The following is an 18,761-nucleotide window of genomic DNA, read 5'->3' on the forward strand; positions in this document are numbered from 1 at the left end:
TGGCATATTCAAGGAACCAAAAGAGCTTAATCATTCTGGAAACGTAAAGTATAAGGTAGGTGGAGATGAGTCTGGAGAAGTGAGCAGGGGGCAAAATCCTAAAGGTTTTCTTGCCATGGTAAGGAGTTTGAACTCAATCCCAACAGCAATGAGGAACTGCTGAACAGTTTTCAAAGTATACTCAGATATTTATCTTAGAAAGATCACTCAGGCTACCAATGTGAGTGGGCTGGAAGGAGGCCCGACTCCCAGCAGGAGAGCCCACTTCCTCTACATAATTGCCTCTTGGTTTTTATTCTAGTGTGCCATTTGAGGTGCCCAAGCCGAAAAGCGGAAAGAGTGCGCTGGAGGCTGAGAGCGAGAGTCTGGATAGCTACACAGCTGACTCGGATAGCCTGTCAAGGTGAAACCCCTATGAGTCCCTGCACCTCCGCTCATCCCAAGTCTCCATTTTGTTGTCTAGTTCAGGAGGCAGGGCTCCTATAGTTTCAGTGTGTCTGCCTTCTGTCCTCAGCAGGTCAAATGAAGTATTTTCTCTGATCTCACCACAAGTCTTGTCAGTAGTACATCTGCTGTTGGCTCCGAGCACAGCCTTCTGGGGCATGCTAACTTCCACAGGCTGCTGCACCTTGGAGGAGTCTTCTTGGACCAGTAGCAACTGCCCCCGATGTCCCTTAGGAATGGGGGAGTGAGTGTGTTTGTGCAAAGTTGCTTATCTGATTGTCTGCATTCCTTCAAGGTAAATCAGATGTGAAGTTTTACCTTCTGGATTTGGTTACTACAGTGACCCCAAGCCAGTGGATCTCCTTCCATAGAGCTTCCATAGACGGGGAAGGTGAGGAGGTGATTTTGTTATAACTTCTATATCTACCTCCAGGAGAGACTCTCTGGATAAATCTGGCCTCTTTCCAGAATGGAAGAAGATGTCTGCCCCCGCACCTCAAGTGGAAAAGGTAAGGTTTAGTTATTGGTCAGTTGGGGTCTCTCTCTCTTTTCTCTCTTTCTTTCTCCCTTCTCAGGAGCAGTTTGCATCAAGAATTCAACTAAACAAATTTCAGTTCAGATTCACTTGAGAGCATTGAAGGTTTTGGTTGAAACATGTGAGAAAATATGTTTCTTACTACTTCCTAGGATTAAATTCCTAAGATTAAATTAATCTTTCCTTTAACTTTGTATAGTTTAGCAAAAATCTGAGCCTTATTCTTCCTAAGGCTCTTTTTCCTTACTCCATCCTTCTAGCTACCCTACAATCCTTTCCCATTTCCTTGCCCTTATTCCTTCCTAGGAAACTCTGCCTGGGGGTCAAAATGTGATATCTGTTGATGAGGGTGAAATGATATTTAAGAAGAACACCAGAAAAATCCTCAGGCCTTCAGGTAGGTTTCCCTTCATGGCCTTTGAGATTGAAGTCCTACATGCCCTGGATGTGCTCTTGGTATGGAAAAGAGTAGGTCTCTTATGATTTGGGTTATTGCTCTTCCATTCAGAATATACTAAATCTGTGATTGATCTTCGCCCGGAAGATGTGGGACATGAAAGTGGCTCCTTGGGAGACAGAAGCAAATCTGTCCCAGGCCTCAGTGTAGATATGGTAAGTACCCTTGTATTGGTCGCTATATGAAATTTTATAAATCTAGAGTTGACCTTAGTACTTGATACTCCTAATCAACCTGTTTAATTCTTTAGGAAAAGGCAACATGAATCTTAATTCCTCCAAATTTCTAAAGTAAATCTGGTTGCTGAATCACTTAAAAAAAAAAAGACTGTCTTCACGGTCTCTTTTATCTTCTAATATGTTTCTTGATATATAGTTGGGAGCTCAAAAAATACATATTTTTTAAAAAGATTTTATTTATTTGACAGAGAGAGACAGTGAGAGAGAGAGCACAAGTGGGGGGAGTGGGAGAGGGAGAAGCAGGCTCCCCGCAGAGCAGGGAGCCCGATGCGGGGCTTGATCCCAGGACCCTGGGATCATGACCTGAGCCGAAGGCAGAGGCTTAATGACTGAGCCACCCAGGCGCCCCAATAAATACCTATTTTGATTAAAATATAAAGCGTTGGTTGGGTTGGGGCAGTCGAATGGGAAAGAGATATTCTTATCTTGTTCTTTTGAGATTGGAAAAAGATGGTTGGAATATAGTTTGGAAGCCTGAAATGGGAGACACAAAATAAGGATAATGTGCATGCATGTGCGCATGACACTTTAGAGTTGAGTGATAATTATGGCTCCCACTCAAGGAAGTTTATTCGTCTTTGAACTTTTTCTAACTTTATTAACTCTGAATCTATATTTACTGTTCCAGGAGGAGGAGGAGGAAGAAGAAGACATTGACCACCTGGTGAAGCTGCATCGCCAGAAGCTAGCCAGGAGCAGCATGCGAAGTGGTTCCTCCATGGTAAGTTCTATTAGTTTTGTGGCTACAGACATGTTGGGGTACCAGGAATGAAGGAAGTATCTCTCTAGAGCTGAGTCAGGACCTGGGGAAATCGTCCTTGTCACTCTTTCCAGGTAAGTGAGCTGCATTTATCTGTTCATATCCTCAGTTTAGATAGTAGTTGCTTAGGGCACAGCTAGGTGACTTTCCTTGACCTCTGCCCTGGAAGTAGTCAGGTAATTAGGCAGTTTGGGCTAGAGCCAGTCTTGATCACAGCTTTGTGAACAGTAAACCATGACTTCTCCTCTAAAAAGGTTAACAGGCCACAAAGTGAGCAAGATAATATTTCTTCATCAGAGTCCACTCCAGATCTCACGTTCAGGAGCATTGTCCTGACGGGGGCCCTGGCAGGGTTAATTGACAACTGGGTATGATTAAGGAGCAGCAATGTCAATCAGAATCATGAAGTTCAAGGCACATTTAAGAATTAGGGCCTAGGGGCGCCTGGGTGGCTCAGTCGTTAAGCGTCTGCCTTCGGCTCAGGTCATGATCCCAGGGTCCTGGGATCAAGTCCCGCATTGGTCTCCCGGCTCTGCGGGGAGCCTGCTTCTCCCTCTGCCTGCCGCTCCCCCTGCTTGTGTTCCCTCTCTCGCTGTGTCTCTCTCTGTCAAATAAATAAATAAAATCTTAAAAAGAAAAGAATTAGGGCCTAGTTCTGTCAGAAGTATGAAAATTAGTGTTTAGGGGACAGAGAGTCAGGAACTGAGGTGATTGGGGTTCGTTCCCACTCCCACACAGGAATAGAATGGCAGGCTTACAGAGCTGATTGCTACCTGACACTTTTTTCTATAGGTGCTGATAGGGATAAGGCAGATAAAAGAAACCCACAGACACACACACACACACAGACACACAATGGAATATTACTCAGCTATCAAAAAATGAAACCTCGCCATTTGTGATGACATGGATGGAGCTAGAGTGTATTGTGCCAATAAGTCAGTCAGAGAAAGACAAATACCAAATACCATACGATCTTGCTCATGTGTGGAATTTAAGGAACAAAACAGATGAACATATGGCAAGGGGGAAAAGAAAAAAAAGGAGAGAGGGAAACAAGCCCTAAGAGACTCTTAAGGATAGAGAACAAACTATGGGTTGATGGAGGGAGGTGGATGGGGGATGGGCTAGATCAGGGATGGGTATTAAAGAGGGCACTTGTCATGTTGAGTACTGGGTGTCGTATATAAGTGATGAGCCACTGCATTCTACTCCAGACACCAATATTGCACTGTCTGTTAACTAAGATTTAAATAAAAAAAGAAACCCACAGATAATTAAGGCACTTTGTTTTAATTAGTAACTGACCCCTGCTAGCCAACATGTTAGCATATATAACATATGCCAGAAACATAGTTTCATCTTACCTGTACTCCTTGTCTACCTTCTGGGCCAGGTGAAAACTAAAACTAAACATTGTAAAAAGGGGGAAAGAAGAGAAGCTAAGAGCATAGGTGAGCCATGAACTGGTTATTAACCTCAACAGGTGTGAGTGTGCCACTAGCTGTCTCATCCTCTGGGTACAAGACTGTTGGCAGCACTCGCTTACTGCAGGGGCTTCTGAAGATTTTGTTTTGTTCAATGACTGTGGCTTTATTATGAGGGAAGATGGGAGCAGTTTGGGAAGGGGAGGTATGCCTTTATCAGATGTTTGTGGGCGCTTTATCTGCAGAGTACAATTGGCAGCATGATGAGCATCTATAGTGAAGCTGGTGACTTTGGCAACATCTTTGTGACTGGCAAGATTGCCTTTTCCCTGAAGTATGAGCAGCAAACACAGACTCTGGTCATCCACGTGAAGGAGTGCCACCAGCTGGCCTACGCTGATGAAGCTAAGAAGCGCTCTAACCCGTGAGTGCTTCTGGAATCTGACTGGTGCTCTGAGATGGGAGCTCGGACCCGGGCATCTCCGTTATCACTTCCTGGGCAGACAGGGAGGTGTATTTGAGAGCGGCTAGGGGAGATACGGGGAAGGGACCAGGATTGGGAACATGCTAGAAGGACATGCCTGAGAGGGCTTGCTGTGACATTTTCATTTCATCATGGCATCTGTATATGGAGAGCAGAGAAGTAAAGAATGGGCTTGAGGGAAAAAAAAAAAAAACAATAAATGACTCCATACTCTCCTTGATTTCTAGATACGTGAAGACTTACCTTCTGCCTGACAAGTCCCGCCAAGGAAAAAGAAAAACCAGCATCAAGCGGGACACCACCAATCCACTGTATGATGAGACCCTCAGAGTACGTATCTAGATCCCAAAAGGAGAACACGTTCTGTCTTGTGTGCTGAGCTGTAGCTATTCCTCTGCTGCAGGGCTGGGTGACATGGTTTTCAGTGGCCATGTCTGTATCTGAAGATATGCCGTGGGCATCTGTTCACATACTAACCTCCCAGAGAAGAGAACAAAAGTGATCTGGCTTTCTTGCATTGTTGTGAAACTGGAGATTCATGTGACCACAAATCTCATTTTATTTTACTTTTTAAAAGATTTCATTTATTTGAGAGAGAGAGTGAGAGTACGCGCACGTGAGTGGGGGGAGGGGCCGAGGGAGAAGCAGGCTCCCTGCTGAGCAGGGAGCCCAACGCGGGGCTCGATCCCAGGACCCTGGGTTCATGGCCTGAGCCGAAGGCAGACGCTTCACCGACTGAGCCACCCAGGTGCCCCCACAAATCTCCTTTTAAAAAGTCATTTGGGATCAGGAGTTTCTGTGGCAGTCTGTCTTGAAGATTCCATTGTTCTTTTACCCAGTCAAGGAAAAATTACTTTTCCAGGTCCTACCATAGAATGTGGTAGATTTGTGTGAAATGGGGTAAGTGAAGGCTTTGATTAAGGAAATTCAAAGTACTTAGGGACCAAAGTAATTTGGTATTCAGTATTATGGACTTTGGGTATGGTTGCTCAGAGTTTGGAATAATCTTTTCTGAGGAATTACCACGAATTAATCATCTTGGGCTTCTCCTTTTCTTTCGCAGTATGAGATCCCAGAATCTCTTCTGGCCCAGAGGACTTTGCAGTTCTCAGTTTGGCATCATGGTCGTTTTGGCAGAAACACTTTCCTTGGAGAGGCAGAGGTTCAGATGGATTCCTGGAAGCTTGATAAGAAACTGGATCATTGCCTCCCTTTACACGGAAAGGTAGTCATGTCTGCTTTAACAACTCCTTACACAGTTTGGATCTGAGGTAGCACGGTCTGCAGGGACCTCTGCTGGTACAAGTTTGGTAATGTCTTTGAATGTAATCGAGAGTTCTAGGGCACCCTGCTGGGGTTTCTGAGTTTGGCAGTAACTTCAGACACACTTGCACGTGAAGTGTGTTATCATCTCCTTGTAGGCCAGACAAAGGATGAAGCACGGTTTTCCTTTGAAAAGTCTTTCATATGTGTGCTAGTCTTTGCCTCATAACCTTCCAGAGGCCAGGCATACCCTAACATCCTAACTTGCGCCTCTTCTCCAAGCTAACCTCTTGGGTGTCTCCTAATCACTCCTTTTATGAACTAATCTTTTCACTGAAGAAATGGGAAGTAAAACAATTCATGGAGCTCTAATTGTGCTCTTTGTCACACAAGCCAGGGCAAATTTTACTTTGGTGATGGTACCTCAGGTGAGAGGGTAGCAGTTTCCAAAAATAGTACCTGAGATCTGAGTGCAGACCTGGATTTGAGTCCTGGTTCTGTTATTTGCCAGCTAGGTAAGTCACCCCTGTTCTAAAATAACTTAGGCAAGTCACTTAACTTCTGTGAGTCTCAGTTTATTCATCCACAAAATGGAGAGCATAATAATATTCCTCTTTCACAGGCTTGTCCACAGAGTGCCAAGCAATGCCTGGTACCTAACGGACATTCAGTAGGTTACTGTCATTCTGGTTAAGATGAAATTGCTAAAAGGGAGTTAGGATTTCTTGATGATCTGAACTGTTCAATGGCAAGGTTCCTTGGTAAAAACTTTTTACACTAACATTTTCTTTTTATTATTATTATTATTTTCAATTAGCCAACATATCATTAGTTTTTAATGTATACACTAGCATTTTTCAATGCTAAAAATAGTACATGGTGCATAGACTATCTTTGGAGAGATAGCCAGGAATCCAGTAGCAGTGGCTGCCTCTGGGAAGAGAGACTGAGGTGAGAGGGCAATTTAGTTTTCTCTGTGTGCCCTTTTAGAACGTCTGAACTTTTTTACCATGTCTACATGTATTGCTTATTTAAAAAATTAAGAATAAGAGGATTTGTGTACACGTGGTTCGAAATTGCAATGACATAGAAGTATATAAAAAGAAAAGTACATTCCAATCCCTAGAAATAACCATCCTTATCAACTACTTGGATATCTTGATAGAGATTTTATATTAAGCAGCATGAATGTGCACATAGGGATTTATGTTTGTTCCTTTTTATACAAATAGGCTTGTATGAAACTCATCGTGTACATATACCTTGATTTTTTTCATGTAACAATTCATTATTGTGGACATCTTTCTCTGCCATCACTTACATATCTATCTCATTTTCATTGCTGTATAGTATTCTTTCATGTGCCTATATTATAAATCGTTGGCTTTTTTGCTGTTAAAACTATGCTGTAATATATCTTGGCCTTCTTATGTGAATGTAACGTAAGGGAAATTTCTGGTGGTGGAATTTGTTGAGTCAGTCATGCAATATTTTGATAGCTGCTTCCTTCCATAAAAAAATATTAACAATGTTAAATCTGCCCTTTATTTAAAAGACTAATAAAAGCAGGAAAGCAATGATCACCAATCTATAGCATATTATTAGAAATGTAGAATCTCTCTCTCTTTTAAAGATTTTATCTGAGAGAGAGCACGCGCATGCGAGCACAAGCTGGGGGAGGGGCAGGGGGAGAGGGAGAAGCAGACTCCCCACCGAGCAGGAAGCCTGATGAGGCTCCATCCCAGGATCCCAGGATCATGACCTGGGCCAAGGGCAGATGCTTAACTGACTGAGCCACCCAGGCGCCCCAGAAATGTAGAATTTCTTAAGCATTTGGCACACGAGTCATTCTCTCAGGGGCTTATGGTTGATATAATGATATTGGAAATGTCACCATAAACCATTATGACCTACTGCCAATAAAAGCGTCTTACATCAAAAGAAAAGAAAAAAACTGCATTAAGATGGAGACATTTGCTCTTTGCAATTATTTTGAGCTAGAATGGAAATATGCTACTGAAAAAATACACCAATTTCTTGCGAAAGCTAAACTCCAGTTTTAAGAGTCTCCTGAAATTCACAATCTGGAAATGAATCAGTTGTGTAGACATTTATAAACAACAAAAAGTCCACTCCAGCATTACAGATCTATTTTAACTTAAAACACTCTACATTTATTGCCTCTGATCTATCTCTTTTTTCCCCCTAGCAATCCACTTGCTCCCATTCAGCTTTCTCTTCCTGGCATCCACCTCCCTATTCTTTTATATCTCTCCCATACACTAAACTGTGCATCTGGGTATGTGGTACATTTTTCCAAGCCAATGGGGATTATGCCTTCCTGGCATTGGTATACTCCATGCTGAGGAGCCTCTGTGAACACAGGCGGGTGACAGGGCACGTCTGGTCTGCACCAGCTCATGTTATGGATACCGAAGCATAAAGAACCGAACCATGCCCAGAGAGCCAATAGAATGAAGCAATTCTGGTACCAACAGCCAAGGACAACATGCCACTTGCTGCTCATTCCAGACATTCATTCAATAAATATTTGTGGAACACCTACTATGTGCCAGGTACTTGGCTAAGTGTCAGGCCTACTAGGCTGAGCAAAACTCGGGTGACTCCTGGCCTCCTGGCATGTAGGTTCTAGTGCTAGAGACAGCCATTCATCAAAAGTAACGTAAATACATATAAAATTAGAAATTGTGGTATGCTCAACTCCTTGCAACAGAGTTCCACCTAACTTTCAAATCTTTGCGAACTCTCTTTAAAAAAATACTTTTTATCTTTGAAAATCATACAAGCAACACATACTATTCTCTTGAAAAAGACTGTGTGTGTGTGTGTGTGTGTGTGTGTGTGTGTATTTGGAATCTAGTGGGCATTGCAGACAACTACACTACAGTTACTAGATTCCAAATACCCTCAAAGGTCTTGCAGCGAAGTTGCCACACAGACTCCCTGGCAACTGATACCATGATGAAGAATCTTTGTTGGTTTTTCTGCAGCCCCTTCTGAAGGAACTGTCTTAGAAACCCATTGGCCTGGGGACCCTGGATTGTATTTATAAGGATGATTCTCTTATGTTGTGAAGCTGTTCTTGGTGTCAATTTTCGAGTCTCCTCAGCGAAAGGTCGCAACAGCCCCTGAGAAGCCCCGCTTGACCTGTTGGGTTTCCCTGTGTTTCAGATCAGTGCTGAGTCCCCGACTGGCTTGCCATCACACAAAGGCGAGTTGGTGGTTTCATTGAAATACATCCCAGCCTCCAAACTCCCTGTTGGAGGTGACCGGAAAAAGAGTGAGTTGTTTTTTTTGGGGGGGGTGTCTGGATTTTGCCCTTAGGCTTCTGTACAGGGTGTCTGTGAGATAGTATAGTTGGTGGCCAGCACTGTTGGCAAAACCAGATTGAGATGCTCCCTGGATCATCTTCTAGGGAAGATTCCTTTACTAAGTAAGGCTTTTCTGTATCATTTTCAACCAGAAGGGAATATCTTAGGGTTGGGACTCTTTTTTTTTTTTTTTTTTTTTTTAGGCCATTAAACAGACTTGGTCTCGGTCCAGCTATGGCAAGCTATTAAGAGGGCAGATTGGAACAGAAACTTGGGGGGTGAGAAAGGGTGGTTGCAAGGGGTGGTGAAGTGTGAGGGATGGGAAGTTAAAGGTCGAGGAAGAGTCAATGAACATACGGGGCACTGTGCTAGTGACTAGTGATAGATATGTAAATGAATAAGACATATTTGATGTCCCTTGAGAAGCTTAGTGTAGCAAGGATGACAGTCCTATGCTAAAAGAGGAGTGATGAATTCTCTCTGGTTACATTTGAGGAGAACTTTATTTTTATTTATTTATTTTTTAAAAGATTTTATTTATTTATTTGACAGAGAGAGACACACAGCGAGAGAGGGAACATAAGTAGGCAGAGTAGGAGAGGGAGAAGGGAGCCTGATGCAGGGCTCGATCCCAGGACCCTGGGATCATGACCTGAGCCAAAGGCAGATGCTTAACCGACTGAGCCACCCAGGCGGCCCTGGGGAGAACTTTAAAGAGGAAGTAAGGATGAAACTGGACTTCAGATTTTACCAGGCAGAAAAGGAAGAGGTTGGGGTGAGAGGAGCAGTTCCAGAAGACATAGCATGAGCAAGGTTTTTAAAAAAGCATGGTAAACGTGAGGTTGTGTGTAAGGAGTTCACTGAACTCCTTATTTTGGTGGCACTGGAATTATGGTTTGTGTATGTGGGGGTGGAGCTGGAATTGTTGATAAGGTGGGTGCCTGACTGAAAAGGGCTTTGAACATAATGGTAAGGAGTTGAATTAGATCCATTGGTGCAATGGGAAGCCGAAGTTCTTAGAAAGATACCTGTAGCAGGGTCGAATATATAGGATATAGGGATGAACAAGACCCCCAAGAAGGGTGTGCGGGATGACTAGAGAAGAGAAGCAAGGATAGAACCGTAGGGAAGAGCAACACTTTAAAGGATGAAGAGAGGATGAAAAGCTAGTGAGGCAGAGGGTTATTAGGAAAGGGCTTGGAGAAGAAAAGAGCAGAGGTTGTCAGTAGTGTTGAAATACTACTGGGATGTCGGCCGGTGAGGATGGAGAAGACATGGCTCATCGGCGTTAGGTTGTATTTTCAGTGGGTTAGTGGAAGCAGAAGCCAGATTTCACCAGAAACTAGGCCGAGCGAATGAAGCAAAGAAGTAGAAGTACTGAGTGTGAACTCTTTTTTAGGATAATTGATGGTGAAAGAAAGAGATGAGGGTAAAGGGAGATTTTCTTTTTAAAGGATTTTTTTCTTTTTAAAAAAGATTTTATTTATTTGAGAGAGAAGGAGAGAGAAAGTACAAGCGAGGGGGAGGGGCAGAGGGAGAAGGAGAAGCAGACTCCCTGATAAGCAGGAGCCTGATGTGGGGCTCGATCCCAGGACCCCAGGATCATGACCTAAGCCGAAGATGCTTAACCAACTGAGTCACCCAGGCGCCCCTTTTTAAAGGATTTTTAAAAGAAGAGGTGAGATTAGCGTATATTTAGACTGAGGAGACAGGCCTAGTAGAGGAAGAGATATTAAAAATGGGAGGTGGGTTCTCCCTCTGCCTCTTCTCCCTGGCTTGTGCTCTCTCTCTCACTCATACACACTCTCTCTCAAATAAATAAATAAAATCTTTAAAGAAAAGGGAGGGGTGTGCCTGGGTGGCTCAGCGGGTTAAGCGTCTGCCTTCGGCTCAGGTCATGGTCCCAGGGTCCTGGGACCGAGCCCTGCGTCTGGCTCCCTGCTCAGCGGGGAGTCTGCTTCTCCCTCTGCCTCTCCCCTCTGTCTTGTGTGCTCTCTCTCTCTTGCTCACTCTCTCTCAAATAAATAAAATCTTAAAAAAAATGGAAGGTGGTGGTTGAAATTGATGATGCCTGATGAATCCTGTGAAGTGGGCATGGGATCAAGAACACAGGCAGGGGAGTTCCCTTTTTAAAAATCATTCAACAAATATCAGGCAACTTTACTTCTCTAAGCCTCCACTTTCCCATCTATAAAATAGGAATAATAGTAGATATCTTATACGGTTGCTTTGACAATTAAATGCTTACTGTAGAATCAGGCACATAGCCAGTTTTCTAAAAAGCATTTATTGCTATTGTTGTCCTTACTAATTGAGTCAGGCACTGTGTTAGGTCCTGAGGGTGGAAGTCAAATGTGGTCCAATTGTCATGGAGCTTGCTGCCTTCAGGAGCCAGGGATGGAAGGTGCTCTGTAGAAAAGGTCAAGTGAAATCTGAAGGGGGAAGGGGCTCACTTGCTGTGGCTGACCTCCCTTGCAGGTAAAGGTGGGGAAGGGGGAGAGCTCCAGGTGTGGATCAAAGAAGCCAAGAATCTGACGGCTGCCAAATCAGGAGGGACTTCAGACAGCTTTGTCAAGGGGTGAGTCCCCGGCTCCAGCACCAAACTAACCAGTTCCAGGACAAGGAAGCTACGAGAGGAAACCAAATTAACCTTTCTCTATGGATATTATCCTTATATATCCCGCCACCTCCCGCAACCGACTCTGTTCCTGAAAGTAGGTAATAGCAAAACCTCCGCAAAACCTCCGCCTTTGTCCTGGTCTGAGCTCAGTTTGGATGGTGCTGTAATGTGGATTTCCAAAGAGGAGGGTGGGAGACAGAGGCTGGACTTTTCCTTTGCTATAGACTTCGGCTTTTAATGAATCCTGAATCAAAAGCCGTGTCCCCTGACTGTTCAGATTTAGGAGTGCAGGACCCTGTTCCCCACAATATTGAAGCAACGCCAGTTTTCCCCAAATGATAGATCACCCCCCCACCTCCGCTGACTCAAGTTCTCTAGTAAATCATGTGTGGCTAGGCCTGGAGTTACGACCATTGGTTTTCCTGAAAGAGGACCTTGTCCAGTAGAAATGGAATCAAATATTTAAAACCCCTGTTTGGTAGAGTATAGATAACAGTTTACTAATGACACTATATTAATTTTCTCTCCAGGTTAAAGGAATTGAAATCAGGTGAATGATCCAGTGGGGGTAGTGGGAACTTTGCTTCGGCATATTCGAAGGAGGGAGTGTATGTGTGTGCTAGCATCCGCATGGCGACTTACCTTCCTGGTCTAGACCTGCGGTAGGGGGACAGGGGAGTTTCAGTCGATATTTGCCAGCTTTGAGTAGCTCGTTGATCACTCCCCACCCTCTGCCAGATACCTCCTTCCCATGAGGAACAAGGCCAGTAAGCGTAAAACTCCTGTGATGAAGAAGACCCTGAATCCCCACTACAACCACACATTTGTCTACAATGGTGTGAGGCTGGAAGATCTACAGCACATGTGCCTGGAACTGACAGTGTGGGACCGGGAGCCCCTGGCCAGCAATGACTTCCTGGGCGGGGTCAGGCTGGGTGTTGGCACTGGTGAGAGCCTCTCCCCCTGTCCTGACTCTTTTAAAGGCCTCTTGTGTATTTTTCCCTCCCCATCTGCCCGTATCCCTTCCTTCAGAGCTTCTCTATAGCAAGCGTTGTCGTCTTTTCTTTTCGGTTAACGTTTGGTCACTGTTTACTGAGTGCCTACTCTGTGCAGACCTTAGGGGAGGCTGAGCTCATGCGCCGCTAATGCGCACACATAAATGGGACCCTGATTGCCACGAATGCCATCATCTCAGCATCAAAAAAAAAAAAAAAATCTAAAAACCTACCTGTAGCCGTACGGATAATTTCTATCTTCCATCCTGTTATAATGAAAGAGGGGCCTTTTTAGCAAAGGCCAAGCTCTTTCCAAGTGTTCTGGATCACACCCTGACCTTCTTAACCTCACTTCTGGAATCTCCTGTCTCTCCTTTCTGATCACTTTCATTTCCTCTACCTCCCTACTGGAGGTGAAAACAGATACACTCGGGTATTGCCAATCTTAAGAAACAGAAATTAACCTTTTCTTGACCCTACGTCCCCCTTCTAATTCCTTAAAAGGAATTGTCTCTACTTCCTCACATCTCTTTTAGTCCTCAGTCCACTGTGATCTGGCTTCTGTCTCACCACTTCACTGAGCAGTTGCTCATGGTAAACTTTTGTTTTTATCTTACTAGAATTTTCATGCGATTTAACATAGCTGATCACTCCCTTTTTCTTCAAATACTTAGCTTCTACTGATTCTGCACTTGTCTTTGTGGCTTTCTCATTCTCTACCCAAACTCTAAGTATTGGTGTTTTTCAAGGCTTAGTCTTGAATCCTTTTTGCTCTCTGCAGTCTCTGCACACCTGTGGCCTTAAATATTACTTGTATGTTAATAAGTCACACAAAGCACTTAACCCAAAGTGTCTAGAATGAGGTTTTTACAAATGTAAGCCAGTTCATATCAGTCCCCCGCTTAAAACCCTTCAGTGTCTTACTCTTGTACTTAGAAGACAATCCCAAGTTCTTACCATTCTGACAGACCCCTATAGATTCTGGTCCCTTTGTTCCTTTATAATCCATCCCTCTATCACTCTCCTACTTTCTCCCTGTGCTCCAAGCACAATGACTCTTTCTGCTCCCCAAATATACCAAGCTCATTCCAACTTCAGAACGTTTGCAATTATTGTTAACCTCTGTCTGGCTCCTTCCCATCCTTCGGAGCTTGACTCAGATGTCTCCTTGGAGAGGCGCTCAGACCACTCCGTCTAAAGGAGGCCCTGATCTAGGCCCTGCCGATCACCCTGTTTATTTACTTCATGACATTTATCTCGCTATCTGAAGTATTCTTGACTTCCTTGTAGATGTTCTGTTTCTCCCATTCAAATATAAGCTGCCTGTAAGGTAGGACTTTTTTTTTTTTTTTTTTTTTTTTTGCTTTGTTCACCACTGTATCTTCCAAGTCCCGAAGAGTACCCGGTACACAGTAGACACTCAATAAATGTTTGTTGAAAAGATGAATGTACAAGACAGGAGGAATGAGGCCACATACAATCCGAACCTCAGGCCTGGAGTCTACAGCTAGAGAAAAAAAGGTGTTTAGCCGCTGGCGTATCACCCATCTTTCCTGGGGGGCTGAGGTGTGGGTTTCCTGTTCAGCCTCCTCTGGTGTTTCTCCTCAGGGATCAGTAATGGGGACGTGGTGGACTGGATGGACTCGACTGGGGAAGAAGTGAGCCTGTGGCAGAAGATGCGACAGTACCCAGGGTCTTGGGCAGAAGGGACTCTGCATCTGCGTTCCTCGATGGCCAAGCAGAAGCTGGGCTTATGAGTCCCTGTCCTTCTCTGCAGGTCCAGCCCTGTCCAGGGCAAGTCGGAGGAAGTGAAGAAACCAAGAGCAAAGATTTATAATTTTGTGTGTGTGTGTGTGTGTGTACGTGTGTGTGTTATGTATGTGTGTGTATAAACATGTATTTCTACAATTCTTACTATGCTAGAGTGACGCAGACTTGTTCCCCTCTTTAAAGCAGGTTCAAGACTAAGGGTCTGTTCAAAATGTTTTTATTTGTGCATAATCTAGCATATTTCCAGAGTCCATGCTTATGTCTTTATGATGTTTAATTAACTTAAAAATTCTTTAAAACATGTTTTTTATCTCCTGTCTTGCAAACCATTTCCTCCTTCCCCAGGAAGCCCTGGCTATCTTTGGCATTCCCACAGGTCTGTGTTTCAAGGTGTGCCTGGGCTAAGGCCAAGGCTCTGGGAAGCAGGGTTGGGTTACTAAGAAGATGGGAGAGAGGTGAGTAGGTCTGCCCCCTTCCTTTCCAATTTCTGTTTTTAACTCCATTTTTACCTTGATACATTTCTGGAACTTGGCTTTTAACTCTTCTTGCTCTTAAGTAGTTTCCATAGTGCTTGGGTCTCATGGTTTTCTTTGAAATGCTAAGAAAATTCCTAAGTTCCTTCCAGCTCCAGAAACCTTCACTAGACCTTTAGGGGACCCTCGTAATGGAGCTGCTTTAGAAAAACACTTTAATTAGGTAGCGACTGACTTGTGGACATGCCCAAAATGGCTTCTCAGTGGTCTCAGAGGACCAGAGTGGCTGAGAGTGAAATGTCTCCCAGGCCGTGCTGGATCTTTGCATTTTATACAGATACAGCTGTTCTTGAAGAACTCCTCATTTCTCCAATAAAAGACATCTTCCCCCTCATATGCCACATCTTTCTTAGCATTTGTGTCCACGGTGTGGTACCACACAGAGTATGGTCTACATACCATTATGCCAGCCAAAATAGCCAAGTACTGTCTAAACTGGCCCAGTGTTGGGGCGCCTGGGTGGCTCAATTGGTTAAGCTGCTGCCTTCGGCTCAGGTCGTGATCTGGAGGGTCCTGGGATCGAGTACCCCATCAGGCTCCCTACTCAGCGGGGAGTCTACTTCTCCCTCTGCCTCTACCCCTCCCCCCTGCTTGTTTTCTCTCTCTCTCTCTCTCTCTCTCTCAAATAAATAAATAAAATCTTTAAAAAAATAAACTGGCCCAGTGTTTCTCCAGACTGGGCACTGTTAGTACTCTAAGAGAATGTGTTTAGAGAATCTCCTAGTTATTCTGACTTCCTTCTTGAGGTAACTTCAGTTTCTGTTTTTCCTATTGTTTCCTAAACTTGACCTAGATGTAAAGTGGGTGTGATGTGTTGAGACCTTTCTAAGAAGGGTCTGGTGACCTGAGCTTCATTTTCTGAAACTCACTGTACCAAACTGACCTTTTTATCCTTGCACGTGTATCTACACAAAGTTGTTTGTGAAAGGAGTCTATACCAGAGAAGAAATCCGTTTTGGTAGAGTCTGCTGATTTCTCCTATAAGAGGCCCCTAGATCGAGGGCAGCTACTGTGCTTTCTACTGTATGGGTGACCTGAATGGAGGAGTGTTTTTAAAAGGTTTGTTTGGTATGGATTGATATTGTAATGGAAAGCATAATTTGGAATCCTGGCCTGTAACTCGCTTCTTTGTTCTCCAACCCTTGAAATGTGCGTCAATAAAGCTTTCTCACTTGTCAAGTGTTTGCATTTGTTAGTTCTGCTGAGGCTTTTCTCTCTGATGTCCTCACCTACTGCTGCTGCTGTTCAGTGGTTTGAAGGAGAAGAATCAAAGTGACAAATGCGCTTCCTTAACTGTACACTGTACTGATTCAAAGAAAATTTCCCTTTCCCTGCGTTGCTGCCTGATGCCTCTGCTGAGCTCTGATCTATTGACCTTTGTGTTTGGAATCTAGGGAGAGACCTAAGAATCCATCTTAAAAGTGACACCACTTTTCTTTCTCTCTCAAGTATCAAGGGAACTCCTTCTCTAGTTTTGTAGCCCCCTATCACTTGGAAGGAGAGCTGTGTGTGTATATGTATGAGCACAGGGGAAGGAAGATGTTCTCTCCTGTGTTTCTTTCTAGATCCTTTGCTATCTCTAGGAGGTAGGGCCTTTTTCCTTCACTCTTACTATCATTATTTAGTTTTGAGAAATAAGTAACACAGATACTAAGCAACGCATCTCAGAAATAAGGCCCTGGGTTAAGAAACCTGGGTTTCTAGGGAGAGCCCAAGTGATTCTTGACCTCTTGTGCAAAAAGACATTAATATATATTAGATGTTTTTTGTGTACGAAGCTTTATGCTAGGCACATTATATATTATTTCCTTAATTTCTCCACGCACCTTATGAAGTAGGAAAATCTCCCTTTTTACAGATGAGGAAAGTCAAGTCCACTGTTGCACAACAGAGTTGGGATTTGAATCAAGGTCTGATTGTACTGTATCATGCTATTTCCTGCAAGGGCTTTATATGTGTTACGGGCAAAGAGTCAAAGGAAGGGATGACTCCCTTATTCTAAAATCTCTCAAAGAAATAAGTTTAGTCTACAAGGTAGGATAATCAGAATGCTTCGGAGGTTACCTAACCAGCTGACTGAATCAATAGTTTGCGCACGAGTGTGTAAGTGTGTGTATATGTATGAAAGAGACAGACAGAGATGGGGATGGGGGTAGATGGGAGGCAGAGAAAGAAAAACAGATATGTACAAGGTTGAGGTGAGGCTTGTCTGGCTGTGAGCCTGATTCTGCTGTGGCCCCCTCCCCCTACTTTAGGAGCCGGAATTTCTTGAATCATAAGGCAAAAGAGGCTACAGTGAAACTTTACTTAAAGAAAGCAAGACTGACTTGCCTGACTACTCAATAAAATGAAACAAAACAAAAGCTTCTCAATTTTTCGAAGCTAGAGGAGCATTTCTATGTGAGAGTCAGGCCCAGGTGGAGACGCAGTTCAAGTTGTCATTCATGTTGTCATTTGGGCCTTTGACCTGCTAGCATGCCCTGGCTTGCCACTTGAGGTATAAGTGATCAAGACAAGGCAGGGCATTTATTCTGACTAACGTGCAATCCTTGCCTTTGGAACCACAGACCTTGTCTGACCAGAGATTTCCCACATTAGCTCATTGTATTTTGTCTTCTGCCCATAACTTGTCTTTTGACTTTTAAGTTCTTGGATTTCCTGGGAGGGAAGAGGGAGAAGGGGACTTTTTTGCTCCAAGTTTGATCATTTGCTCCATGTCTTGGTCCACTCAGCAACTGCCTCACTTCTTATTTTTGCATTTTACAAATGAGTTTTCCACTAAGCCTGCAGTGGGAACAGCTTCTCTCTGACTCACTACTACCCCCCCTGTGTTCTGGGCTCGTGATTGATCTATGCCCCATCCCTCTTCTTTGGAGAGTTGATCTATACCCCATCCTGGGTTTAGAGCTTCCCAGTTCCCTCTTTCCTCCTGGGTCCACCCCCAAGTCTTGTGTCTGAGTAGGATTATATAGAGAAGGTGAAACCCTAGTCTTTGCTTGGAGCAGTCAGCTGTCTTTAAATGAAAAGTCAAGAAAGTAGAGGCAGGACAGTGTAATATTTAAGAACATGGACTCTGGAGCCAGACTGCGGGTGCTTAAATCCCAACTCCGTCACTTACTAGTTGTCTGATCTCAGGGGAATTGCCTAACCTGTCTATGCCTCAATTCCCTCCTCCGTGAAATGGGACTAATAACAGAACCTGCCTTATGAGGTTCTTGTGAAGATTTCCGAGTCAGTTGATAGAATGTTTAGAATGGCCCTCGGTACATGGTAAGTGCTCAAGCATTAGCTTAGCCTCACCACTCAACCTGCTTTCTTCTCTCCTCTCATTTTCCATTGGGGACCCCCTAGGCAAACCTGAAGGAGAAAGGCTGCCGAGTCTTAACCATGACACGGGGTTCCCTGAGTGTCAACAAGAAGGTTCTCGGACACACCGTAGAGTGTTGCCCCATTTCACAATGGCCCAGCCTCAAATTTACTTTCAGGCCTGGCTCTTAAGGCTTGACTCCGTGCTGCAACGGCTCCCGCCTGCTCTGTGCTCACCTCTTGAAAGCGATCTGAGTAAGTTAAGACGTGAGGCTGAATTGGTCTTTTTTTTTTTTTTTTTCCTTCTCTACTAGTTTTACAGAGGCTTGGAGTGATGGTTTCCGGGTGCCCTAGATCATGAGCTGGGGGCTTCCCTGAGGAAGGGACAGCCCTGGCTGCCTTTTGCTATGGAACTGCAGGCTCAGGAAGAAGAGATTGTTGCCCATGAGCCAGCTGGAGGGGCCAGGACAAAACATTCTGCTCTGGCCTGATTCGTCTTCCTAAGCGGCCTCCCATGGCCACATTCTCCTTACTCTTAGTTGAAGCAATGGTTAACATAACATTTGTAACTCATTCCCCTCAAAGGGCAAATGACA

At 44.2% G+C, this 18,761-nt stretch overlaps 1 protein-coding gene across 1 annotated transcript in view; it reads left to right on the forward strand.

Annotated features, from left to right (window-relative positions):
- Positions 1-16,007, forward strand: part of SYTL4 (synaptotagmin like 4) — a 62,807-nt gene extending 46,800 nt beyond the window's left edge. The window contains exons 6-17 of the mRNA XM_028101463.2: positions 302-403; positions 878-953; positions 1,286-1,376; positions 1,488-1,591; positions 2,304-2,396; positions 4,108-4,286; positions 4,574-4,676; positions 5,410-5,571; positions 8,802-8,910; positions 11,420-11,519; positions 12,300-12,508; positions 14,165-16,007. Of these exons, the coding sequence (XP_027957264.1) occupies positions 302-403; positions 878-953; positions 1,286-1,376; positions 1,488-1,591; positions 2,304-2,396; positions 4,108-4,286; positions 4,574-4,676; positions 5,410-5,571; positions 8,802-8,910; positions 11,420-11,519; positions 12,300-12,508; positions 14,165-14,313 (1,477 nt within the window). The 3' untranslated portion in view covers positions 14,314-16,007. The remainder of the gene's footprint in view (positions 1-301; positions 404-877; positions 954-1,285; positions 1,377-1,487; positions 1,592-2,303; positions 2,397-4,107; positions 4,287-4,573; positions 4,677-5,409; positions 5,572-8,801; positions 8,911-11,419; positions 11,520-12,299; positions 12,509-14,164) is intronic.
- Positions 16,008-18,761: the final 2,754 nt, after the last annotated feature.

Source organism: Eumetopias jubatus, unplaced genomic scaffold, assembly GCF_037043125.1.
Source record: "Eumetopias jubatus isolate StellerSeaLion01/CBP00866 unplaced genomic scaffold, mEumJub1_p1.0 scaffold_11, whole genome shotgun sequence".
In the NCBI taxonomy this organism is placed as follows: Eukaryota; Metazoa; Chordata; class Mammalia; order Carnivora; family Otariidae; genus Eumetopias; species Eumetopias jubatus.